The 26,536-nt window shown below is 55.8% G+C and overlaps 2 protein-coding genes across 4 annotated transcripts; one reads left to right on the top strand and one right to left on the bottom strand.

Annotated features, from left to right (window-relative positions):
• The first annotated feature begins 737 nt into the window (after nt 1-737).
• Nucleotides 738-11,052, top strand: ZNF623 (zinc finger protein 623). 3 transcript variants are annotated; one of them, XM_047785628.1, is made up of 2 exons: nt 738-877; nt 8,751-11,052. In XM_047785628.1, the coding sequence occupies exon 2, from the start codon at nt 8,821-8,823 to the stop codon at nt 10,234-10,236; it is 1,416 nt and encodes a 471-aa protein (XP_047641584.1). In that variant the 5' UTR covers nt 738-877; nt 8,751-8,820; the 3' UTR covers nt 10,237-11,052. The 3 variants fall into 3 exon arrangements, with proteins under 3 accessions (XP_047641584.1, XP_047641585.1, XP_047641586.1); XM_047785629.1 differs by having other exon boundaries at nt 753-845; XM_047785630.1 differs by lacking the exon at nt 738-877 and adding an exon at nt 909-1,408.
• Nucleotides 11,053-18,497: 7,445 nt separating this feature from the next.
• Nucleotides 18,498-21,042, bottom strand: CCDC166 (coiled-coil domain containing 166). The gene is given in 3 exon segments (XM_047785672.1): nt 18,498-19,708; nt 19,711-20,500; nt 20,602-21,042. Coding segments are annotated over 3 exon segments (1,353 nt in total). The 3' UTR covers nt 18,498-19,586.
• Between the last annotated feature and the right edge of the window lie 5,494 nt (nt 21,043-26,536).

Below are 26,536 nucleotides of genomic sequence, written 5' to 3'. Positions count from 1 at the left end.
CCTGGCGCTGCAGAAACACCACCTGTCCCTTTGCGCCACAGTGAGCTCCACAGACACTATTTCGATGACAAGGCAATGTGTGAAAGGGTAAATTGTGTATCTTATCAGGAATAGCGACTCACCACATCGAAAAGAATTAAGTGGGGAGCCCCTGCTCTGGCTGAGCGGTTACGAACCCACGGGGCTCTCCGAATTCTCCCAGAGCGCGATCACCTGCTCGGGGCTGGGGTTGGTAATTGGATGCCTGCTCTTCCACTGGGGAGGTGGCAGAGATAAGCGACTGTCCCCCGAGGCCACATCTGCGCCCGCAGGACCAACTGCACAGCCAAGGCAGGGGCGTGGCCCTCGGAGCGGTGGGCCAGGTCACTCGTTAGCCGACCTCGAGTAAATGACCTGACCTGTCCTGCTTCAATCCCTGGTCCGTAAAAGGAAGATGTTAGCGGACCCTCCTGGGACCGTAGTGAGCGCCACCCAGGAGACCAGCAGGGCGGAAAACGCTGCCTGCCGCGGCCTCCAAACTGGCCTCTTCTCAGGGGAGCGGCCCTCGGCCCAGAGCCCGAAGGAAGAGGCTGGGCACCTGCCTTTTACGGTCGCCATCTGCAGCTCGCCGGAAGCCAGGCGCCTCGCAGCCATTCACACCTGGAGGACGGGTGGCGCGCGGGCCCGCCCGGAAGTCCGCCCGGAAGTCCGCACCACCGAGAGGCCGGCCGGCCCTGCGCGCCTAGAGCGGCACCGGAAGCTCCTCGGGCGGGCCCTCGGGTCGACTTCCGGCCGCGGCGTGCGGACGGCCGTGCAGGCTTTGTCGGCTGGCCTGCGGGGCGGGCGGTTGGCGCTCCGCGTGCAGGGTGCGTGCCGTCCTCTCGCCGCTGGGCGCCGGGTGAGTGGCGCGTTCCGGGCCGCAGGCGGGGGCGGCAAGGGCCTCCGGGCGGGCGAGCAGGCGGGCTGAGCGCGGCCTGCTCCGCACGGGTGTCCCGGAGCCTGGGCCTCGGTGAGCCCGGCCCCTCGCAGCGGTCACGGCCACCCCCGTAGGGCTGCAGTCTGGCCCGTGGCCCACAGCTTTTCTCCCCAAGGAACCTCGTGTGGGTAAATACCCAGCTCCCCGGCTCCAGGGGCTGCGCGTAGAGTCTGGCTTCAGCGTTTGTGTCGCAGTGCTCTAGCCTAGTAGCCCCTCTGAGGTGGCCTGGGGGTGGGGGTGAAGGGTGCAGGTTCGGGCAGTGCTACAGTTTTGCTCTAAGCCTGTCTCCTCTCCCCTGAAGCCCAAGGGAGCTCTCCAGACGATGCAAGGAACGTGACCGGGCCCTTGAGCCTGTTTTCGCTGGCGGAGGTGCAGAGCCGGCACCTCTGCCCTGGTGGGGTGGAAGTGTTGGTGGAACTTCCTCCAACGCTGGGCCCGGCAGAGGGTTCGCAGGTGAGGAGCGGTGATGTGGCTGCGCTGTCCTAACCTTTTCCTGAAGGTTCCCTTTCTCTGAAAGTCCCGGGGGCCATCTCTGCGATGTCCTGGACGTCTTACTCCAGTGGCTGCCTCATGGGCACGGGATTCTTAGGGCCTGAGTAGCATGCCTGTGGTTTCCAGGAATGTTAGCTGGAGGCCAGCTTTGAACTCAGCTGTTTATCTGTGGCACTCATGCTGCAGCACCTCTTTGCCCTGAGGTCCACTCCCGATGAACGGCGGGAATGTCTTCTGCCCACCTAGGATCTGAGAGCTGCCAGCCTAACAGAGTCTTCAGGCGCTGCCTTGTTCCTGTCCACAGAGGTGGGACTTTTGCCTCTGTGGTCGGTGTAATATTTTAAGAGTATCTTAATACTTCTCTTAAGGGAGATACAGAGAGAAGTTGCATGGGGGGAGGGGGGGCTAATCTCATGGCTCCAGCCACTCCTGGGGTGATGGGGATGATAGCGAGAGAGGGCTGAGCTGAGAAGGCCTAGACACTGTTCACGAGCCCGGGATGGAAGTGTGCTCAGGGAGGCAGCTGACCCAGAACGGCCGTCAGACGTGTCCAGCGCTGCCCCGGGTTGTGGAGGATGACTGCGGAAAGGACGCTGAACTTGTCGGGAAAGGAGGCCATTGACCCTGGGAGCAAACCCCAGATGGCTGCGGGCTGGGCTGGGGGGAGACAGCGGCCAGCCATGGGCTCGGCCTGGAGCAGGTCACCTCCCTGAGCCTCGCGGTGGCTGTGAGGAGGACGGAAGGAGACACACGGCGCACACTGCCCTGGGTTCCTTCACCACTGCGCTGGCGGGAGCGCAGGGCCTCCCGGAGCTCTCGGCTGGTCTCACTTGGGTGCCCTGTTACTCTTCCCCTTGTCCCCAAGGGTGAAGCTCGCCAGTCCTTCCTGCTTCCTTGCTTCAGGCTGTAGGCAGCACACAGCGACTGGCTAACTTGCAAGCCTAAGGCCATACTGCCTGTTCACCAGCACGGCTGTGCAGGCAGCTTCTGGTGCCTGCAGTGGGCACCCCCCACCCCCCATCTCAGCCACTCACAGGCTGCTCACAGGTCCCCACTCCCAGGTTAAGCTCCCACTTCCTGCCCAGCACAGGGGGCCACCCCAGCTATCAGCATCAAATGTGTACATAGACCATTTCATGTTGTATTTTGTCTAGCACGTGCGCTCTCTCATAACAGAGGGTGGGCTCTATTAGCCCCAGATGATTTGGAGCCGGAAATCTGGTGTATTTTTACTTCCTTTGGTCATTTCCTCCAGATTTCTTTAAATGAAAGAGTATCAATTTAATTTTGCTTGAATTCACTGAAGAAAAAGAAGCTAAGCAGAAACTGAAAGATTGCTGATTTTCAGATTGATATTATTCAAAGCAAGGCATTTTAATTTTTAACACTTCCTCTAAAGTTAAAAAAAGTTATGGGAATCGGAGTTCCCGTCGTGGCGCAGTGGTTAAGAAATCCGACTAGGAACCATGAGGTTGCGGGTTCGGTCCCTGCCCTTGCTCAGTGGGTTAACGATCCGGCGTTGCCGTGAGCTGTGGTGTAGGTTGCAGACGCGGCTCGGATCCCGCGTTGCTGTGGCTCTGGCGTAGGCCGGTGGCTACAGCTCCGATTCAACCCCTAGCCTGGGAACCTCCATATGCCTCGGGAGCGGCCCAAGAAATAGCAACAACAACAACAACAAAAAAGACAAAAAGACAAAAAATTAAAAATTAAAAAAAAAAAGTTATGGGAATCATGAAAAGGCACACATTTTTAAAGCTATGTTCTTGTAAACAGATGCAGGATATTTTTTTCAGGTGGTATGACAGTCATTTTAAACAAAAGAATCAGGAGTTCCTGTCGTGGCACAGGGGAAACAAATCCGACTGGTAACCCTGAGGTTGCGGGTTTGATCCCCAGCCTCGCTGCTCAGTGGGTTAAGGATCCAGTGTTCCCATGAGCTGTGGTCGAGGTCGCAGAGGCAGCCTGGAACTTAGACGTTGCTGTGGCTATGGTGTAGGTGGGCAGCTACAGCTCCGATTCAACCCCTAGCTTAGGAACCTCCATATGCCTTGGGTGCAGCCCTCAAGAGACAAAAACAAACAAAAAAAAGAATCAGAAAATATCACCTCCAAAACAAAAAACCAACAGTCTATCCTCCCTTTTTTTAATTTAGAAAAGTAACAAGATTTAGGAGTTCACATCATGGCACAGTGGAACCGAATCTGAGTAGGAACCATGAGGTTTGAGGTTCGATCCCTGGCCTCGCTCAGTGGGCTAAGGATCCGGCGTTGCCGTCAGTGGTGGTGTAGGTCGCAGACACAGTTTGGATCCGGCATGGCTGCGGCTGTGGTGTAGGCCAGCAGTTGTAGCTCTGATTCGACCCCTAGCCTGGAAACCCCTTATGCTGTGAGTGTGGCCCTAAAAAGACAAAAGACCAAAAAAAAAGAAAGAAAAATAAGATTTAAAACATTACTTTCGTAATACTAATCCTAGCTGATCTAAGCAAAATAGCCTGTAAAAGTCACATCATGCTTGGCAAAGGAAAAAAAAAATCTTTGGAGTTCCCATTGTGGCTTAGTGGTAAGGAACCTGACTAGTATCCATGAGGATGAGGGTTCGATCCCTGGCCTTGCTCTTTGGGTTAAGGATCTGGCGTTGCTCTAAGCCGTAGTGTAGGTTGCAGATGTGACTTGATCTGCTATGGCTGTGGCCTAGCTCAGCAGCTGCAGTTCTGATTCAGCCCCTAGCATGGGAGCTTCCATGTGCTGCAGATGAGCCTCTAAAAAACCCCAAAAAAGTCATTGACAGCGAGAAATGGACCCTGGAGGCAGACAAACCTGGATCTGACCCTGAGTTCCTGGGCTGATTGGCTGAGGGGTCTTGGTAATAGAGGAAGTAGCAAGAGGGTGGCTGCCTCAGGAGGCTGGAGCTGCCTGTGGCTGGGCAGCTGCGGCACTGGTTGTAGTTGGAGGGGCTGGAGTGACTTTGGGTTTCTCAAGCTGAGTGCCAGTTCTGCAGCCCTGCCTGCTGGCGGGTGGCGCTGAGTTGCCACAGTCTCCCCTGGGGTGGGGGTGCCCTGCCCCCACTGCTGCTGGATCAGAGGAGCAGAACTTGCACCCTGGGGAGGGGGTTGGGTGTGCATGCCTGGTGGTGCTCCCACACCTCCCCCTTGGCTACTCCTCCGGCCTCTTGGGGAAGAGGAGTGGGCACAGTACTTCAGGGAGCACCGGGCTGAGTGCTCCCTCCAGCACCTGCCGGGCAGCAGGGACCCGGTACCAGCGAGGGCCGTGCCCTCAGCACCGGGGCGCCTGGGTGAATGAACTTGCGGGAAGCTGGACAGCGTGTAAGCGAGGGAAGTGTTGCAGGCGGACAGGTATAGTGTGATCCATCTCTGTGTTTGAAGGTCACGTGTACAAAGCCAGTTGTGTTTGTGAAGCGGAGGTCGGGATGCTGCGTATAAACTGAACGGCTGTTGGGCTCTGTTGCTGAGGGTTTTCATCGTCTGTATTTTGGTTACACTTGAAATAGGTTTACAGTGTGTATCTTGTGTTTTAATCACCAAGAACAAGATATAAAAGTAAAGTAAGACAGGATATGAGACAGTAGTATGGTCCTGATTTCATCATATATTGGAGCAGAAAAAATGCTGGCGGGAAATGTCTGGTAATCTGAGTGGTGGGGTTAAAGGTAATTTTATTTTTTTAAGTTTTCCTCGACTAGCATAATTTACCTTTCTGCCTTGCAAAAAGAACGAGTTTAAATTAATTTTTATAAGCGGGAGGAAGGTTTTTTTTAAACCAAGGTAGCGGGCCTTGAGCTCGGAAGAGCCTGCTCGGTGAGCGGCACCAGGCAGCGGGGTCAGGGCCGGGCTGCGTCTCGCATGGGGAGACCGCCTGGCGCGGGCTCGTGGTCCGCTCATCATTCTGACTGTCCGTTGTTGGTGTGCGGATTCAGTCTCTCTTTCCTCGCCGGGAGCGTTGCATCTGAAAAGTCAGGGTGTCTTTTCACAGCCTTATTGAAGCATGGGTGCATTTTGCTGCAACAGATTCAACAAGAAACTTGCTTTCTCAGCTTCCGTGTCACGGGGAGGCTCTGCTGCCCTGAGCGTGTGGGCTGGGCTGGGCGGGAGGGTAGGAGGCAGGCGGCCCCCACATGTCCCCTCTGTTCCTGTCTCCCTGGCTGGAATCGCCTACCTTGGGACTTGAGGAAACTTAGTCACATGCTACTGCCTGTGTGTCCACGGGAGTTTCTCCGAGGGAGTCTCTGCCACCGTCCTCCCCACTGGCTGCCCTGGCCCCGTCCCAGCCTCCTGTTTCGGCCTCCAGCCCAGAGCCGGGGCCCCTGGCTGTGGCTTTCTCCCGGCACCCGTGCATCTTCACACTGTCGCACGAGCAGCCCACGCCCTGGCTTCCCCAAATGCCAGCTCCTCCACCCAGCAAAGGAGCAGGATGGCTGCACAGATACCCCCCCCAACCCCGCCGCCCCAGGCAGGGGAGAGCCCCACACCCCAGCAGCTGCAGGTCCACAGCCGCCGTGGTGCCCAGGGCGGTCTGCAGAGGTGGCCTGAACTGGTGGCTACTGAAGCCAAGTCCCAGGACCCAGCAGAGACGAGCACTCCGTTGTCGGAAGACAAATACAGGAACGTTCCAGGCAGCGTTATCCTGACCCCCCACTACCAGCCGTGGAGTGTTGATGCAGAGTGGAAAGTCCACGGAGGTGTTTCGTACGGTGGAGGGAGCCTGTCCCAGCACAGGTGGCCCAGGTGCAGTGCCGAGGAGCAGACCCGCGATGGGGTCGTGGAAGTGCTCTGGAGTCGATTCGGTAGTGGGGGAGGTTCTACAACCGCAGGAATGCTCCAGAAAGCAGAGTTGTGTGCTTTAACATGGTGAGCTTTATGGTGTGTGAATTCTATTTCAATAAAAAGTGGGTACCTAATGAATAAAAACAAAATGACTGATTCCACTTAAATTTATAACAGGGGATGGTTCGCCTCGGAAAGGTCGGTGGTTAATATGCGCGGGCACCTGCTGCTGTAGCCCCAGGAGAAAAATCCTGCTGGGAGAGGGCCTTCCTGGCAGAAGAAGGGCCCTTGCTGCCTGGTTACACTGCACCCCTGCTCTCTGGGTGGCTCCCCTCCGCCCAGCTCTGTTCTCAGGGACACGTCCTTGTCCTCGGCAGCCAGGCTAGACGTGGGTCTTGGGGGGCACCCTCTCTTGTGGCTGCAGAGCAGTCGGTCTGCTTCCCACTGGTGCACATCTAGGGACAGCTGGCAGGTGACTCCTGTAAGGGGGGGCAGGATTGGGGTTGAAACAGGCCAAGGCACATCCCAGGAGCTCTAGGGCTGGGGTGATCCTTCAGAGTAGCCCCACATGGAGGCAGGGAACCCTGGGTTACACCATTGACCAGAAATTAGCTGGGGTGTGGTGGGCAGAGGTCCAAGGTTTCTGTCCCCCAGCGTAGGCACACCTGCAGCTTCCGGGCGGCGGGGGGTGGTTCTTATGTAATTAAGGTCCCAGTCAGTTGACATAGGTGGAGCTAAGCCAGGGAGCCCTTGGAAAGCAGTTTCCTGCAGCTGGTGGCAGAAGAGAAGTCAGGGAAGATGCAGGTGTTCCCAAGGGGCCACCAGCAAATAATCAGGGACAGTTCTGTGAGTGCCAGGAGCTGAGCTCTGCCAACAACCTGAATGAGTTTGACCCAGAGCTGGCTGACGCCTGTGTGACCCTCGGCAGGGGTCCCAGCCCTCGCAGGCTGGACTTGAAACCTGGGCAAGGTGAGATGGCAGGTGCCGTTTCCTGCTGCTGAGCTTGTGCTGTGGTGTTGGGTGTGGTAGGTAGCTTGTGGTGCAGTAGAGAGATGCAGGGAGATGGCATGCCCTTGGTGGTTCCACCTGAAAAAGTGTCCAGTGGGAGAATTCCAGAACTGGAGGGAGGCATTTCTTTGAAGAAGGGAGTTGAAGGTTAAATCGCCACCAGCTTAAAAAAAAAGAATTGTCACCAGCTTTTCCAAAGCAAACATACCTGTGGGACACTGCCCGCCGTGCAGAGCACTGGGACCCAAGGCACCCCTGCCAGCCACGAGCTCCCTGAAGACCACTGCTCTCTTGGTGCCCCCCACGAACTGGCTTTGTTTTGAACTTGATATGAGCAGGATGACACACGTGGACCCTGCTAGCGTTGCCTCTGGGAGGAACACCTGTGCTTTTGCGCAGGGCTGCCCGCAGTTATCCCCTTGGGAGGCGCCTCAATTGCCCCTTTCTTCTGTTGATGGATGTCTGGAGGTTTGGGAGGGTGTGTGTGTGCTTTTCAGGGCTGCATCCACGGCATATGGAGGTTTCCAGGCTAGGGGTCGAATTGGAGCTACAGCTGCCAGGCCTCCACCACAGCCACAGCAACACAGGATCCAGGTGGAATCTACCACCTACACCACAGCTCGCAGCAACGCCGGATCCTTAACCCACTGAGCGAGGCCAGGGATACCAACCTGCAACCTCCGGTTCCTAGTCGGATTCGTTTCCACTGCGCCACGATGGGAACTCCTTCCTGAGAGATTGTGAATAGTGCTGCTGGGAACATGCCAATTTGATTTCTCTATGGGCAGAGGTGGGTTTTAGTGCACAGGTGAAGCTGCTCACCTTCGATTGGATCAAGGGCTATGACGTCAGGAGGGAGGGTGTGCGTGGGCACAGACACAGTTGGTCAAGGCAGGGGAGAAGGTGGGTGTTCTGTCTCCTGGCTCTATCTTCTCACTGAAAGAAGGTGCAAGGCCACAGTTGAGAGGGAGGAGGGGGTGTTGGACGTTTGAGAAAAGAGGAAAAACAGGGAGATGGTCTTATAGGAGAATTAGTGTGGAAATGCTGGCAGCTCTCGGGGCCCCATCAGGCGAGTGGTTATAAACGTGGAGCGAACCCAGCCGGGATGCAGACGCAGGTCGGGAAGCCAGCTGGCGCTTCCCGATCTGCGGTTTTCCCACACAAGACGGACAAAGAAAGGGCCAGGGGAGTTGGGACGGAGATATTGTAACATCACCCAAACGAGGATGATGCCAGAGCCCGCCCATGGGGAAGGAGGGACGGAGGACGCAAGGGACGACGGGAGGCGGTTGTGCTTCTTTGGCGATAAGTCTTGATTTTTGCGTGGAGTCCAGGCCTTCTCGCTCCCCATCTGCCACCCGGCCCGTCTGTCCCCTGGGGCCAGCAGCAGGCCGCCAGGGGGAGAGGCTGGCTGTGGCGGGTCACTTGTGGGCAGAGGGAAGGCCTTCCTCTGTCCCGTGTTCCGCTAGAGTCCTGTTAACGAAGGGGGGGTAATCTCACTCTCATCTCTTTCAGATTCCGACTGGTGACTAGACGGGGACACGCCGGAGCCTGAGCTGCTGAGCATGGGAACCTGCCCAAGACGATGTCAGAAGCCCTGGCCGTGAGGGAGCTCGCAGCCCCCGCATTTGCTGGGGGTGCGGAACCCCGAATCCGGGGCCTGTTGGGAAGCCTGGAAGGGCGGGGCCTGCGGAGCTGCCGCCCCCAGGAGGGGCGTGGCCAGCAGGCGGCCCCTCCCCGTGGGGAGATGCAAGCGGCCCCCGCAGCGCAGGTGGGCCGCGCGGCGGGCGGAGACCCCGGCCTGAGCTCGGACCTCCTCCTCCTGGAGAGCGAGCTGGCCGAAGGCGAGGCCCGGCGCCAGGCCTGTGGCCGAAGCTTCCCGTTTAGTCCGGAGTCCGGCTGGGACCAGCACGGGCGGGCTGCGGGAGGGGAAGGGCTGCCCGCGTGCAGCGGGTGCGGGCAGGACTTGCTTCTCCACCCGGAACAGAGGCCCCAGGCCGGGGAGAGGCCGCTCAAGTGCGCTCAGTGTGGGAAGGCCTTCTGTCACAGCTCCGACCTGGCTCGGCACCAGCGTGTTCACACCCGGGAGAGGCCTTTCGAGTGCAAGGAGTGTGGGAAAGGCTTCAGCCAGAGCTCCCTGCTCATTCGCCATCAGCGGATTCACACGGGAGAGAGGCCCTACGAGTGTAACGAGTGCGGCAAGTCCTTCATCCGGAGCTCCAGCCTCATCCGGCATTACCAGATCCACACCGAGGTGCGGCAGTACGAGTGCAGCGAGTGTGGGAAGGCCTTCCGCCACCGCTCGGACCTCATCGAGCACCAGAGGATCCACACTGGGGAGAGGCCCTTCGAGTGCAATGAGTGTGGCAAGGCCTTCATCCGGAGCTCAAAGCTTATTCAGCACCAGCGGATCCACACTGGAGAGAGGCCTTACGTGTGCAACGAGTGTGGGAAGCGGTTCAGCCAGACATCCAACTTCACTCAGCATCAGAGAATTCACACTGGAGAGAAGCTCTATGAGTGTAACGAGTGTGGGAAAGCCTTCTTTCTGAGTTCCTACCTTATCCGACACCAGAAAATCCACACTGGAGAGAGGGTCTACGAGTGTAAGGAGTGTGGGAAGGCTTTTCTCCAGAAAGCCCACCTCACCGAGCACCAGAAGATCCACACTGGGGACAGGCCCTTTGAATGCAAGGACTGTGGGAAAGCTTTCATTCAGAGCTCCAAGCTCCTCCTGCATCAGATCATTCACACTGGAGAAAAGCCCTATGTGTGTAGTTACTGTGGGAAGGGCTTTATTCAGAGGTCAAACTTCCTCCAACACCAGAAAATTCATACTGAAGAGAAACTCTATGAATGCGGTCACTATGGGAAAGAGTTCAGCTCCACTCCGAGCTTTCAAAGTCTTCAGGATGACCCCCCGGAGGGACTTCCCTTGAATAAGACCCCCGTGCCTTTGGGCGAGACGCATGTGGGTCAGGGGGAAGGCGCAGACTCCTAAGAGAGTCCTCATTCTTGCAGCTCTGCATGTGGCTGAATGTCCCCGAATCAAGGACGGGGCTGCCTTTGGAGCGGGCTGTCCCCTGCCCCTTTGGTACAGTGCTGGACTGCACCTCTGCCCTGAGGGGAGCCGGTGATTGGGCAGCTGACTCGGAGCTGGAGGGATTGGGGGGGGAGCTAGGCCCAAGAGGGGTGTCTTCCAGCGACTGCGCCGTTGCAATTCACCTGAGTTCAGCTCTTTTAAAGCAGAGCCATGTATCTACTCATTCCTTTGCAAGAGTATTTCGTAGCAAATTTTGATCTCTCTTAAAGGCAAGTTGGAGAAAGATACTTTCTTATCTAAAACTGCGAATGGGCTCCCTGTCGTCCTTAGGATAAACTCCAGGCTCCTCTTGCTGCCCTCCTTTGGCCTTCCCCTTCTCCCGCCAATGAACTCCTGGCCACGTGGTTGGCACGGCGGCAGCCCTGACTGCGGGGTGGCCCCCCTTCTCCCAGATGCTCCTGCCTCCTGGCCTGGGGCGTGTTTGAACGCGCCGCTTCCCTCACCTGGTGGGCTCCTCGTCACCAGTCAGGACCTGCGCCAGGTGTGGTGTCGTGTTGGGCCCAGCCAGCCACCCCTCGGCTTCCGTTGTTCAGTGGTCATGCACCTCTGTGGCTGCACGCACGTTGACGTGGCAAAATTGTGTTTTATACACTATCTCTTTCATCCTTACACTGTTAATTCCTTGAGGACAATGAGCATATCTCATTGGTTTGCGTGTCCACTGCGGTGTCTGGGGCAAGGCAGTAAAAACCACACCCCGAATCTGTGTCCTTGGCACCTGTCTTGCTTTATCCTCTTTATTTATTTATTGTATTTTTTATCTTTTTAGGGCCACTCCCACGGCACGTGGAAGCTCCCCAGCTAGGGGTCGAATCGGAGCTGTCGCTGCTGCCCTACGCCACAGCCACAGCCACGCAGGATCCAAGGGGTGTCTGCAACCTGCAACAGCTCGCAGCAACGCTGGATCCTTAACCCACTGAGCAAGGCCAGGGATGGCACCTGCATCCTCATGGTCAGATTCATTTCCCCTGAGCCACAACAGGAACTCCCTTCCTCCTCTTTATATACTGCTATTGACATTTTTTTTTTTCTTGGCTGTGCCTGGGACAGGCAGAAGTTCCTGGGCCCAAGCCACAGCAGGGACAATGCCAAGTCCTTAACTCCTAGGCCACCAGGGAACTCCTATCTTTTGGCCCTTCTTGTCGTCTAGCGGTGTGACCTGCTGGAAACAGCTCCCCTGTCTGCCCTGGCGATGTCGTCTTCCCACTCCGCTCAGCAGTTGCAGGTAACAAACGGCAGTGGAGGACTTGCCCCTCACAGTTTTTGCCTTCGGGGCTTATCTGTGCTGCCTGCTCAGGAAGCCAGATCTCCACGTAGCCGTGGGTCCCTGTAATTCGTGCACAGGGCCCACCGTCTTGGTGTGTTCTGTGCCCTTTTTCTGCCCGAGCAGTTCTGTCCTTTTTGAGCCCAGCTCTTCGCCCCTTGCCTGCTCTCTGGTTCCCTTTGTCGTTGCCTTGGCCATGCACTGACCTGTAAGAAGCAGTGCTAAAAACCGGAGGAGGATGGATGAACAAGTCTGTCCTGAAGTTGTCCAAAGTCGGGGTTCACCGAGGTAAGTGCTCTTCCCTGCTACGCAGGGGCGGAGGCGAGGCAGGGGGTCTGGGACGGCTTCGAAGAAGAGACGCCATTCGAACTGGTCTGCAGAGATAAGGAGACACTCGGCAGCCAGAGAAGAGAGTGACCCGGGCAGGGCACGTGCAGAAACAGGAGATACGGTGGGTCCTCTTTGGTGGGGCTGTTGGGAGCAGGCCAGCTGTGTTACAGGGGGCACCAGTCCAGCAGGACTGTTGGTTGTCACCTCCAGGCTTCTTTTATCTGACTGTTAAGCAAAATGACCAGTTCTGGAGTTCCCTCGGGGCACAGCGGGTTAAGGACGTGGCCTTTTCACCACTGTGGCTCCAGTTCGATCCCCGGCCCAGGAGCTTCTGCATGCCAAGGGTGCAGCCAAAAGAGACACGAGAGAACAACGGTCAGTTTTGGAATGTTAGAAAACAGCATCCTGCCCGTGAGGGCATGTTTTGAGTCCTTCAACTCCAGTAACCCTAGAAGACTTGAGGGGGTAAATGACTGAAAAAGACAGCAGCCTTCTCCCTCTTGGGAAACTCCCCGTTACTGGAGATTCTCAAATGCTGTAGAGACAGAGCGAGCCGGGCCACGTTAACCAAACATGTTTGGTTGAGGTCCAACTTCCAAACACTCAAACACCTCTTTTGAGTGTGCAGAATGTTGACAGGTCCAGGTACCTGTGTTACAACTGCGAAAAACATCATTTCTGTCCCCGCAAGAAAGTTCCCTTGTGCTCTTTCCCGGCGGTTCCCACCCGGGCCCCAGGTCGCCGCTTTCCGTCGGTGCGGCTGGTTCTGCCTGTCCTGGGGCTTCGCACAGAGGGCGTCACACGGTGTGTAACCCCGCGTAGACGTCTGCTGCCGCTCCTCCTGGCGTCGTGAGGCCCCAGCGAGGCGTCCTGTCTCGGGAGCTCCTCTCTGTGAGTGGTGGTCCCTTGTAGACAGCGTCTCTTACGCGTGCCTCTGGGGGTGGAAATTGGCGTTTCCAGCTTGGGCTGTCGTGAATAAAACTGCTCTAAGCATTTGTGTTAACCCACTCATTTGGACCTGCCTCTGTGTTTCTTGTGGGTGAAGGCCTGGAATGTAGTTCCCAGGTGATAAGATACGTGCGTGTTACCTTTTTGAGAGGTTTCCAGAAGCTCTCCTTCGTGGCTCTGCCCTTGTTCCCGCCTGCCTGCAGGGTTCTGTCGGTCCGTCCACACCCTCGCCTCCCCTTGTTGTCACTCTGCCAACGTCTCATCCACGCCAGGGGGGCCACAACGCTGGCTCTTTATGCTTCTGGCTTGTGCTCGCCTGCAGAGCGATGATGCTGGGGAGGATGAGAGCTTTTCGAGAGTGAATCACCTCTTGGGACGTGTCTCTTCGCTTCTCTTGCACATGTTTGCATGGGGGGGGGGCGCGATGTTTCCTTCACATTTACTTGCAAGAGCCTTGATGTTCTAGGTCAGTCTCCTCCCAGACTATTTATTATAAACGCTTCCTTTTCATCCTTGGCCTAACCTTTTGGTTTTCTTAATGATATATCAATTCGGGGCTGCAATTTACCCAAAGTTTTATGGCTATGCTTTTTGGGTTCTGCCTCTGTTTTGCCTGTTTGTTTGTTTTTTGGCTGCACCTGCGGCATGTGGCACCTTCTAGGCCAGGGACTGAGCCTTCGCCACGGCAGTAACACCGCCAGGTTCTTAAGCCGTTGAGCCACCAGAGAGCCCTCTGTCTTGGTTTTCTAAAGGCCCTTTTCCAGATTCGTTGCCAGTGTGTAGAGATGCATTTGATTTTTTTTTTGTAATTGACCTTGTATCCTGCAGCCTAGATGAATTGATTCATTGATACCACTAGCTTTTCTCTAGATTCGTCAGCATTTTCTATGTAGACAATTAAAGAATTTTATTTCTGCCTTTCCAGTTTGCATAGACTTTGCTCTCTTTTCTTGCTTTATTGCCCTGCTATTGGGCGTCTTGTACAATTTTCGTTAGAAGTGGTGAGAGGACGCCCTCGTCTTGTTTTGATATCAGGCAAACACTTGCTCTCAGAGTTGTGAATTAGTCTCTTCACTTCTGTTATCTGAAGTTGTTTGTGTAATGACGTCATTTCTTCCTTAGATATTTGATAGATGTTCCCCAGTGAAACTCTGGGGAGTTCTTAATGGGAAAACTACAAATTCAATTTCTTCTTCTTTTTTTTTTTTGTCTTTTTGCCTTTTCTAGGGCTGCTCCTGAGGCACATGGAGGTTCCCAGGCTAGGGGTCTAATTGGAGCTGTAGTCTCCGGCCTACACCACAGCCACAGCAATGCAGGATCCCAGCTGTGTCTGTGACCTACACCACAGCTCATGGCAACGCCGGATCCTTAACCCACTGAGCAAGGCGAGGGATTGAACCTGCAACCTCATGGTTCCTAGTCGGATTCGTTATCCACTGAGCCACGACGGGAACTCCCCAAATTCAATTTCTATAAGGCATACAGCACTACTCAGATTTCTCTGTTTCTTCTTGTGCCAATTTTGATAACTTGTGTCTGTCAAGGAATTACTTAATTCATCTAATATAATTCAGTTATATTGGCATAAAGTTGTTTGAAATATTTCACTGTCTTTGTGCATTCCCTCTTACAATTCTGTCTTAATCAGTTATAGTTAAAATGATGTCAGAGTTCTTGTCATGGCTCAGGGGTTAACAAACCCGACGCATGCATGAGGACTCGGGTTTGATCCCTGGCCTTGTTCAGTGGGTTAAGGATCCCGCGTTGCCTTGAGCGGTGGTGTAGGTCACAGACAAGGCTCGGATCCCGGGTTGCTGTGGTGTAGGCTGGCGGCTATAGCTCTGACTGGACCCCTAGCCTGGGAACCTCCATAGGCCGAGAGTGCGGCCCTAAAAAGACAAAAACTAACAAAAAATAAGATGCTGGAGTTCTCTGGTAGCCTAGCAGCTAAGGATCTTGTGTTGTCACAACTGTGGCACAGGTTTCATCCCTGGCCCAGGAACTTCTGCATGACACAGTGCTGCCAAAAAAGAAAAAAATAATAAATCAATTAAATAAATGATGTCCCTTCTTTGCTTCCTCTGTTACCGTCCAGGGCTCTTGGCCTTCTTACCTAATGGAAACTGCTAAGTCCGGCCAGGGAAATTCAGGCAAGGCTTTCTTGGGGTTCCTGCTACAGCACTGGGGAGCAAAAATAAACAAGAGATTCCCAGGCTTGCTCACTCACGGGGGTGGTGAGCTGGTTCTTTATATGGGGGCAACGGAAGGGGCAGGTCCAGGGGGCAGGCCAGAGGGGCGGCTTAGTTGGTCGGCCCACCCCCTTGGTGGCGGTGGGTGCAGAGAGCATGCGTACTACCTTGTTTTTGCTCAGGGCTCTTCAGAAGTGGCAGCTGGGTTTGTAGTTTTTTTTGTATTTCCTTGCCCATAATTTGCCCCCGTTGCTCGTGTACATAGTCATTTTTAGTACCTATAGTTTCTTCATATTTTGTTGTTGGAGTTGTTTGTCCAGGAGCCAGCACTGCAGCCAATTTTGGTGATTTGTGTCTTCCTTCTGCTTTTCTGATCAGTCTAGCTAGAGAATTACCGACGTTATTAGTCCTTTCAAAGTATCAACTTCACTTTTCCCTTATTTTGTCTACTGTTTTTTTTTTTTTTTCTATTTCACTGCAGTGGAGTCATTTTCTTTCTTTCCTTCTACTTGGAGACAATTTTCCCTTTCCTTTTCTTGCTGCTTAAAGTGGAAGCTTAGGGAGTTCCCATCGAGGCTCAGCAGGTTGAGAATCCAAGAGGATGCAGGTTCCACCCCAGGCCTTGCTCAGTGGGTTAAAGTATCCAGCGTTGCGGAGCTGCCTGCAGGTCACAGATGCGGATCGGATCGCTCGACTGTGGCGTTGGCTGGCAGCTACAGCTCCGATCGACCCCTAGCCTGGAACTTCCATATGTCGCATGTGCGGCTCTAAAAAAATTGAACTTAAAAAACCTAAGTAGAAATAAAGTGGAGGCTTAGGCGAGTAGTTTTGAACATGTCTTCTTTCCTGATGTAAATATTTAAAGCCAACACGTCCCCGCTAACACGGACTCAGCTGCACTCCACACACTTAGATTTGTCGAGCTGGCGCTGTCACTCCTCGGCCCTGGGGGAGCCGGCGGGCTGGCGCCGGGGCGCAGGGACTCCGCCACCGAGACGAGTTCCTAGAGCGGCCGACGCGCTGCTTCCGGCGGCGGGGGAAGCGCTTCCGCTGGGGCGGCGGCAGCGCGCGGAGCGGAGAGCCCGGGCCGTCGGTTTAGGCGCCGGGGCCCGGCTGCTGGGCGTCCCCTCTCCGCCGGGCGCTTGTCGGACTGGCCCCTTTCCTGTTCCGGCCGCGCCCTCCCCGGGCGCCCCGCTTCGGTGGGGTTCAGGCGCTGTCGCCGCTGCCGACGCAGCAGCGGAAACCCTGAGCCCGAGCGCCCGCTGCCGCGCGGTGGGGTAGGGATCCGTCTCGTCTTCGCGGAGGCGCGCTTCGCTCCCCGGCCGGCGCAGCCGTGGCGTAGGTCGCAGCGGCCGCTGGGACTCTGTCCCTGGCCTGGCAGCTCCCCCACATCGCTGCTACGGCCGAAGAAGGCAGCCCGCTGAGACGCCACACCCCCCTCGCAGCGCCTCCCCGCCCCGTGCCCACCACCCACGAGGTCTGGCGTTCGAACTCCGTCGTCAGCCTCAGTCTTCGCGCCTCCGTTTCCACCCTCTGCCCCTGCCCCGGACCCTTCGCCTCTCCCCGAGGGACTCGGTGCTCGGTCCTCTCCTCGTGTCCCCCACGGCATCCTGTGCGCGGCCTTCCGATTTCTTCGCTCCAGGAGGTCGACCCGTGGCCCAGGACGCCGTGCGTGCGCCGGCCCTGGCCGGATCCTCTGGCTGTCTCTCGGCAAACCCTGGCCTCCCGCATTCTGCTGTACAGTCGGCCAGGTCCAGCCCATTTGTAGCACGTAGTGGATTACCCAGTGCCGGAAAATTTTTTTTTTTTTGTCTTTTCTTGGGCCACTCCCGTGGCACATGGAGGTTCCCAGGCTGGGGGTTGAATTGGAGCTGTAGCCACCAGCCTACGCCAGAGCCACAGCAACACGGGATCCACGCCTCATCTGTGACCTACATCACAGCTCACAGCAACGCCAGATCCTTAACCCACTGAGCAAGGCCAGGGATCGAACCCGCAACCTCATGGTTCCTAGTCGGGTTCGTTAACCACTGAGCCATCATGGGAACTACCCGGAAAATGTTCTTATTTATCGCTGTGCTCAGTTGTTGGGAGGCTGGAGGAGTTCCGGCTCTCGTGATAAGCACCACCCATAACACCTGAGCCCAGTGCACCTTTTCCTGGGTTTATAGGCCATGTGTATCTTTTGATGGAAGAGTCCAAATATTTTGTCCACTTTCAGTTTCATTTTTATTATTGATTTGTTCTATTTCTGGGTATGAGTCTTGTTAGACACATGTATTGAGACTTTTCTCCGAGTCTGTGGCTTGCCTTTTCACCCCGCCCCATTTTTGTAAATAAAGCTTTATTGGAATGCAGCTACGTCCACTCCTTGATGCATCATCTGTGTCTGCTTTCATGCTTCAGTGGCAGGCCATGTGGAGCAGGTCGGACAGAGACTATGGCCTGCAAAGCCTAAAACATATGAGCCGACTCTTTACAGGAAAAGTTTGCTGACCCCTGGTCTGGAAGACTGTAACTAGTCCTTCAAGTTGGTTTTGCTTAGTAGCACTGGGGAAATTTGTGTGTTTCCTTATTTTCTTTTCTTTCTAAAAGATTCGGAGTTGCTGTTGTGGCTCAGTGGTTAACGACTCCAACTAGGAACCATGAGGTTCCCTGGCCTTGCTCAGTGGGTTAAGGATCCACTGTTGCCATGAGCTGTGGTGTAGGTCGCAGACGCGGCTCGGATCCCATGTTGCTGTGGCGTAGGCCAGTGGCTGTGGCTCCGATTCGACCCCTAGCCTGGGAATCTCCATATGCCGCGGGAGCGGTCCTAGAAAAAGGCAAAAAAACAAAAAAGAATTCACTTAACTGTCTTTTGATCAGCAGAAATTTTGACAAAGTCCAATTTGTGAATTTTTAAAATTCTAAGCTTAGTGCTTTTGGGGTCCCACCAGTGAAATCTTTGCCTACCCCAGGATTGTGAAAATAGTATTTTTTTCCTAGAAGCTTTATAGTTTTGGCTTTCACATTTAGGCCCATGATTGATCTTGAATTCTTTGGGGGTATGGTGTGGGGTAGGGGTGGTAAGGTTAATTTTCCCCCTACAGTTCTGGCACCATTAATTGAAAAAACAACAGCTTTCTTTTACTCTTTGAATTACCTTGGTGCCCTTGTCATGAAACAGTTAACTGTGTTACATGGGTCTGTTTTGCCCTCTATTCTGTTCCACTGATCTTGCTATCTTTTTTTTTTGTCTTTTCGCCATTTCTTGGGCTGCTCCCTCGGCATATGGAGGTTCCCAGGCTAGGTGTCGAATCGGAGCTGTAGTCGCCGGCCACAGCCACAGCCACGCCAGATCCAAGCTGCATCTGCGACCTACGCCACAACGCACGGCAACGCCAGATCCTTAACCCACTGAGCGAGGCCAGAGATCGAACCCACAACCTCATGGTTCCTACTTGGATTCATTTCCTCTGCGCCACGACGGAACTCTGTCTTAATTTACTGTAGTTTTAGTTCCAGGTAGTGTAAATCTTCCAACTTTGTTATTCAAGGTGGGTTATTTGCTTTTCCATATAAACTTTATAATTTATCTCTGAAAGAAAAAAAAAAAGCAAAAAACCTGCTATGATTTTGCTTGGAGTCATGCTGAATTTCTAGATCAGTTTAGGGAGTATTGAAAACTTAATATCCATAAACATGGACTACTGCTCAATATATTTCAGACTTAAAGTTTGCTCAGGAGTTCCCTTGCAGTGCAGCAGGATTAAGGATCCAGTACTGTCACCGCAGCAGCTTGAGTTGCTGCTGTAGCTCAGGTTTGATCCCTGGCTGGAACTTCAAATTCGGAGGACATGACCAAGAAAAACAAACAAACAAACAGATACATAGACAAAACAAAGGTGCAGAATGCTGGTGAGTCTGAATAAATGGTATATGGGAGTTCCCTGTACTATTCTTGCATCTTTTCTCTAAGTTGGAAACTATATCACAATTAAGAATTAACCCCAACCCCCCAACAGGCTAAACACTACAAAAACGCCCATAACTCCCCAAGGCTCTGGAACAAAAAGCCCACACCCGTCCCCGCGGAGCAGCCTGCATGGCGACCGGCCGTCCCAGCCACCTCACGCAGCCGACCAGCTCCTCCCTGGTCCGCCAGACTCCTTTCCTGCTCTCACACTACCTGTCCAACCACGCCTTCGCTGTCCCTCTCTGCCACCAGACTGTCAGGCCCTGTGGGCAGGACCATGGCGTCGCTGACTTCCTCTGCCCCTGCCAGCTGCCCGGAGACTAGCTGTGGGTGGACAGACGCTGATTGCCTGGCAGACACACAAGCCACCAGCAGACTGGAAACTAGCAGGCATAATGAATGGCCCCTGCCGGCCAGAAATGCTGGCCACTGAAGCAGGTGGTGCCAGAGCAGCGTGGGGCGAGGCTGCCACACCTTTATTGATAATCCACTCACCAAATCCGCGTCCTGCGCACGCGTTTCCCCCCACCCTCTGGCCTAACTGGCCTTCCTCTGGGTAGGCTCAGGCTCTCCCAGAGGCAGCTTCGGCTCCAGCGTCACCTTCACGGTCTCCGGCGACTGGGAGACCGCAAGAGCCCCTTCTGGGGACGGACTTCCCAGAAAGGGTGGTGTCCTGTGAAGCTCACCCAGCGAGGACCGCGACGACACCCGAGAGTCCGGACGGGATGGGGTCCAGGAAAGGATCCGGGAGCCCGAGCGGGACAAGGTCCAGGAAGGGACCCGGGAGCCTGGGCGCGAAGGGATCGAGGACGGTACCCTGGAGCCCACGTGCGATGGGGGCTGGGATGGAGCCTGGGAAGCCGCCCTCGAAGGGGCCAGTGACGGGCCTCTGAGGGCAACACGCGACGGGGTCAGCGACGCGGCCCGGGAGGCCGCAAGCGTCCAAGAGGCCCGGCGCCGCGAGACCTGAGACGGGTTCCGTGAGGCACAGGCTGAGGGAACGCGGGAGATGGCGCGCAGCGGGCTGGTGGAGGAGGCGAATGGCCCCGGGTGTGAGGCAGCCGGCGGCGGTTGCCACAGCGGCGGGCCCTCGGGGCCGCGGGGCAGCCAGCCATGCACGCGCGCCAAGTCCCGCGTGTCCTCGTGCTCGCGCCGCAGCTGCTCCCGCTGCTCCAGCAACTGGCGCCGCATGTCGTGCAGCAGCTGGGCCCGGCGGAGCAGCCGCAGCAGCTCCTGCCGCAGGCGCCCGTTGTCCGCTCTGATGGCCTGAGTGTGCGCGAAGAGCGCGCGCGCCGCCTCACGCTCCGCACGCCGCGCCAGGGACTGCACGCGCTGGCGCGCCTCGCGCTCGAAGGCTGCCTTGTCCTCCAGGAAGCGCCGCTTCACGCGGTGGAGCAGCTGCGTGTGCTCCACGCGCATGTGGAGCAGCTCGCGCTCCAGCGTCCGGATGCGGGCCAACTGCTCCAGCTGCAGCTCCTGCGGCGGGCGCGCGGGTCAGCGCGGGTCTACGACGCGCACCCACCTCGCCCAGCTCCCGCCCCGCCCGCCTGCCCGCCCGCGGGAGCGTGCGCACTGGCCTTGTAGGGCTGCAACTCCTGCACCTGCTGCGCCATCTGCGCCGCGCGCGCCTCCATCTCCAGCAGCTGCGCGCGCACCCCGTCCTCACGCCCGCGGTAGAGCGACGCCAGCTCCGCCCGCTGCCAGTGGATCAGCGTCAAGTCCACGCGGTTCTGCTCCTCCAGCCGGACGACGGCGTTGGCGCAGCGCTGGGCGCGCGCGCTCACGTAACTGGCGAAGAGCCGGTTCTCCTCGCGCAGGCGCAGCGCCTCGCGGTCGAGGAAGGCGTTGTCCCGCAGCACTTGGTCCACTCGCTGCTCGCAGGCGTCCAGCTGCTCCGAGAGCAGCTTGTACTCGCGCTGCAGGTACTGAGCGCGTTCCGACAGCGGCGGCTCGGCGCCCTCTCCCCCCGCGCCCGACCGGCGCCCCGCGCTTGTCCCGCGCTTCTTCTTGGGCGCCATGGGTGGGGCCCCCCAGCCCGCCACTCCAGCTCCGCCCTTCCCCTCCCCCGGCCCGAATGTTCTGGCGGGGCTGGAAGCGTCTCAGGGTCACGAGGTTGGAGGCCGGAATCAGGGGGTTGCTGTCCATCAGGGGTCAGGGCATCGTCGCCAACCTTTGCTAGTGGTCTCCTTCCGGATCTTGGCCGCCGTCGGGGCTCGCCCACCTTTAGTAGAGTTGCGGTCTCCATGGGAACAGAACGTAGTCGCTCTTCCCCACTCCCCACCCCCCCCACGCCCCGTTGCCAGGGCAATGGCCCGACTCGCCTTTCTCCATTACCCCCGACTCCCTCACTCGGAGGAGTCCGTGCATGACGACGGCCTGTGTGCTCGCTGCAAACCCCAGGCGGGCAGGACTTCGGCTTTCCCTGGAGGGCGATGCTGAGCTTGCTGCTGCTGCTGCTTTTTTTTTTTTTTTTTTTTTTGCCTTTTTGCTATTTCTTGGGCCGCTCCCGCGGCATATGGAGGTTCCCAGGCTAGGAGTCCAATCGGAGCTGTAGCCACCGGCCTACGCCAGAGCCACAGCAACGCGGGATCCGAGCCGCGTCTTCGACCTACACCACAGCTCAGAGCAACGCCAGATCGTTAACCCACTGAGCAAGGCCAGGGACCGAACCCGCAACCTCATGGTTCCTAGTCGGATTTGTTAACCACTGTGCCACGACGGGAACTCCTGGGCTTGCTTCTGAGTCTAACAGACCGGCAGCGCCCACTCCACGTGCCAGATGCGGGCCCTTTGCGGACTGTACACCAATGGGCTCTTCCCCCACTTGTCCCCATATGGCGAGAGTCCTCGCCAGGTTCCTGGCCTCCCCCACCACACACACACGTGAAATGTCCCTATATCTCTTCAGGACAGAGCGCTTCCCTGCAGCTTCTTATCGCTCCGGGGACCCTGGTTTTCCTCGAAGCGCTTCGTGATTCCTGTCTGTCCTGGAGCCTTCGTGGGAGTTAGGGCCTCTGCGAGGGTCGAGCACGCCAAAATGCCATCCATCAGTGCAGTGTGTCTGTCTCTCTCTGGGCTTTCCTCTCTGGGCTCCTAAGCCCACCCGCCGCTGGACCTGGGGCTTCTTTCCCAGCTGGCCAGTGTGGCTGGAGAGGAAAGGCACGTCCAGCGATTTGGCTGTGGCTCCTTCTGCCATTAGCATTGTGGAAACAACATCGTAAACCCCTCCTTGCCCAGAGAGTGAGCAGAGCGTCGAGCCTCCCATCCTGTCAGATGCCTTAGACAAGTAACTTCAATCTACACGTTTTGGTCTTGCCGTCATATAGTCAAGGTTCTGTCCAGGTCTGCCCACATTTGCTGCAAGAAAAACAAGTTCAAGGATTGTTGACTTGTAACTTTGTGGGGGGCATGGTTTAGGAAACCACATTTGTAGGAAGGCTTATGTTGAAAACTGTCTTAGGAGGTGGCTTTTTTTTTTTTTTTTCCCTTTGGCTGCCCCACAGCATATGGAGTTCCAGGGCGGTGATCAGATCCGAGCTGCAGCTTCGACCTATGCTGCCGGTGTGACACCGTCCCATCCTTTAACCCACTGTGACGTGCGGGGATCAAACCCACGTCCTGGCACTGCAGGGACATCGCTGATCCCACTGCGCCCAAGTAGGAACTCCAGGAGGTTGCTCTTGGAGCCTGGTAAGTCGCTCCTCTGGCTGGACTTGCTCCAGCTAGTGGCACCTGCACCAGAGGTGTGGCAGAGCCTTTTAAATTTGGGAACACATTTGGGGCATGTTCCTCTTTGTAAAAAATGTAATTTATAAATAAGAATAAAATGACAAACTTCAAGACCATGTGGAATTTCCATCTTTTGGGGGGGGCGGGGGGCCACTCCCATGGCATGTGGAGGTTCCCAGGCTAGGGGTCCAGTCAGAGCTACAGCTACTGGCCTACGCCGCAGCCATCGCAACGCCAGGTCCTTAACTTACTGATGGAGGCCAAGGATCGAACCCGCAGCCTCATGGTTCCCAGTCAGCCTCACTAACCCCTGAACCACGACGGCAATGCCTCTCTTTGGGCTTTTGTGAACACTGTGTCAGGTACTTCCTGTCCCTTGTTTTGGATGTGTGTGCCCAGCAGAGGAGTTGCTGGATGCTCTGCTCCTTCTGCTTTAGCTTTTTGAGGACCTGCCAGTTTTCCGCAGCAGCTGCACCCTTTTCCATCTCATCAGCACTGTATGCGTCGTGATTCCTCTCCATCCTTGCTGGGAGGTTTTTTGGTTCTAGTCGTCCCAGCGAGTGAGTTGCTCTCTCGGGGTTGACTGCATTCCTGGTGGCGAAGGATGCCGAGCATCTTTTCCTGTGATGCTGTCATTTGTACATTATCTTTGGAGGTAGGTCTATTCAAATCCCTTGTCCAAATGTTTATTTTTTTTGGCCGCACCCGCAGCATGTGAACGTTCCCAGGCCAGGGATCGAATCTGAGCCGGGCGCTGACCGAGGCCACAGCTGCAGCCATGCTGGATCCTTAACCCACTGTGCCAGGCTGGTGATCAAACTGGCACCCTCACAGAGACAAGCTGTATCATGAACCCACTGCACCACAGAAGGAACTCCTCCTGTCCACATTAAAATTTTTTTTTTTCTTTTTGGGGCCGCATCTGCGACACATGGAGGTTCCCAGGCTAGGGGTCGAATTGGAGCTGTAGCTGCTGGCCCGCGCCACGGCCACAGCAATGCCAGATTTGAGCCTCGTCTGTGACCTCCACCACAGCTCACGGCAATGCCGGATCCTTAACCCACTGAGCGAGGCCAGGGATGGAACCTGTGTCCTCATGGATGCCAGTCAGATTCGTTTCCGCTGAGCCACCACGGGAACGCCACCTGTCCATATTTCTAATTGGGTGAGTCTAGTAACGTTTCTTGGATGATGGCTATTGTGGAATTTGTTGTTGAGTGTTCTCGTGTTTCCCTTTAAAGAGGGCTGACTTGCTATGTTTGTATCGTCTTATTCCCTTTGAGGCTTGTTCCCACACTCCTGATGAACCTGGAGTGGCCTTTGGCCTAGAGCCTTCACTGAGGCGTGACGCCCCTGGGGTCTCTCCTGAGTGGCCTGGTGTCCACCCTGGCTGCCCAGCCCTTACGACCTAGGCGAAATCTGGAATGTTCAGCTTCCCCCTCCCCTCCCCAGTGGTTCCTTGCTTGGACTCACAGACGTGTCTCCGTCTCCTCCCTGATGTGGCGTCAGCAGTGGAATCAGCAGGACGTCACCTGTGTCTCCTTTGCCGAGAGCACAGCCCTGGTTGTTGTCCGGTGTTTACGCAGTTGTTTCTTGTACTTTGTCCGGTTTCCTCGCTGTCCGTTGACAGAGGGCGGGGCCAGTAGCAGCTGCTCAGTCGCGGCCCGAGGTAGAAGTCTCTGTCTCTGCTTCCTTCCTTTTTCTCTCGTGGATGCCCCACCCCTCCAGCTCTACACTGAGAGGCAGGCGAAGTACAGTCAACAGCACATACGGATTTTTTCTGATGTTTATTTTTTAAATTACTCAGCGAGTTTTATCACATTTATAGTTTACAGTGGTCACCACAACCCGATGTTACAGCCCGTCCATCCCCACCCCCCACCCCCCACCCGTCTCCCTTGGAAACTGCACGTTTTTCAGGGTCTGAGTCCGTATCGAACAGCACGTATTTAAAGTCTGATCTGGAGTTCCCGTCGTGGCGCAGTGGTTAACGAATCCGACTAGGAACCATGAGGCTGCGGGTTCGGTCCCTGCCCTTGCTCAGTGGGTTAACGATCTGGCGTTGCTCTGAGCTGTGGTGTAGGTTGCAGACGCGGCTCAGATCCCGCGTTGCTGTGGCTCTGGCGTAGGACAGTGGCTACAGCTCCGATTCGACCCCTAGCCTGGGAACCTCCATATGCCGCAGGAGCGGCCCAAGAAATAACAAAAAGACAAAAATAAAATAAAATAAAAAATAAAGTCTGATCTAACCGGTTTCGACCCGAGTCTTCGTCGGCCATCCCCCACCCGAGCACGTCTGTCGCCTCCAGAAGTTTTCTTGTACGGCTTGTCGTCTGCCCCTCTCTCCACTCCATGGCAAGGCCCTCCGTGGTCTGCAGCAGGCATTTTCTGGAAATTTGCACAGAGATGGGTACAGAGGGCAGCCTACAGGATTCCCTTTTGGGACGACACCGCCTCTTTAATCAGCATCAGGATTCTGGGACCCGTCATGTCATGGGCATCGGCACTTCCTCGCCTTTTCCTGAGCCATGTGCCCTCGCAGGTTATATCACATTCTGCTTACCCATCTCTCTGTTTCAAACGTTGGCAGCAACACTGGGTTGATTCTCGGTTGAGGCTATTGCATGTAAAGCTGCGTGGGCCTGCATGAGCCATTCTTTGTGTGGGCATATGTCTTCGTTTCTCTTGGGTGATGCCTGGGTCACTGTACCTTTGTGTTAAACCTTTTAAGAAACTACCAAGTCGTTTTCCAAAGTGGTTGTAGCAGTTTATCGTCCCATGATCGCAGAATGAGCGTTTTAGTCACTCCTGCAGGGCATGGGGAATCCTGGAGGAGGGAGGGCACAGCATAGCAAGACCCGCACGACTCTTAGATTTAGAAAGCGGGGGACGGGAGGCACTCTGCTCTGCAGAACAAAGGCGCCTGGGCTTTAGCCCTCGTGCCTTTTATTAGGGACGGTGACGTAGGTTCGTGAGCAAAATCAGGTGCAGGCGATGATAAAGCTCCCTCTTAGTGGCTGTGCTCTTGCACGTGCGCCAAGTTTGTTTTCTGCCGAGTTCAGCCGTTCAGTGGTCTGCAACACACACCCTCACCAACACTGGCTGGGGCCAGTCTTCTTCAGGGCAGCCTTTCTGGAAGGCATTCAGCCCATGTCAAGTGCTCTCTCATTTGTGTTCTCTTTCTTTTTCTTTTTCGCCACACCTGCAGCATGCACAAGTTCCCCGTCTAGGGATCGAACCCATACCACAGTGGTGACAACACTGGATCCTTGACCCAGTGAGCCACCGGGGACCCCTGTGTTCTCTGTTTCAGGCGTGGTGTCCTCATGTGGCCACTAGACAGCACCCAGCGCCCCCCCCCCGTTTGTAGTGCCCTCCCCCAAACTGCTAAGGTCTACGATGAAGTCACTCAGAAATGGAAAGAGTTGAGAAGCGTGGCCGTAGGACGGAGTAGTTGTATGACCCGAATCTAATAAAAAGCTTTTGGGCTTTTATGTATATGGTTAACATTTTTTCCCTAGAAACTCATTTTTATTGTATTTTACAAAATGATGGGTCTATAACAGATGGAAAGGTTTTAAAACTGCTGGGCTCCAGACACTTTGGCAGCTGACCCTGAACGCTGGAGAGCCCAGGGCTCTGCCTCATCGCTTCTATACCCACGTTCACGCCCTGGCAGTCTTGCCCAGCTGCTGCTTTAAGCCTTGCTGCATCAACCCACACCCCTCGGTTATGTTACCTCACCCCTGAACCCGAGTCAGGTCTTTCTGTGATTTCCACTTG

This window comes from Phacochoerus africanus, chromosome 6 (assembly GCF_016906955.1).
Source record: "Phacochoerus africanus isolate WHEZ1 chromosome 6, ROS_Pafr_v1, whole genome shotgun sequence".
Lineage (NCBI taxonomy): Eukaryota > Metazoa > Chordata > Mammalia > Artiodactyla > Suidae > Phacochoerus > Phacochoerus africanus.
Note: the sequence above shows the minus strand (reverse complement) of the source record. Positions and strands in the feature narration are given on the sequence as shown.

Bases quoted from the DNA above. Each gene is read 5' to 3' on its own strand.
- ZNF623 (XM_047785628.1), top strand. From the start codon at position 8,821: ATGTCAGAAGCCCTGGCCGTGAGGGAGCTCGCAGCCCCCGCATTTGCT.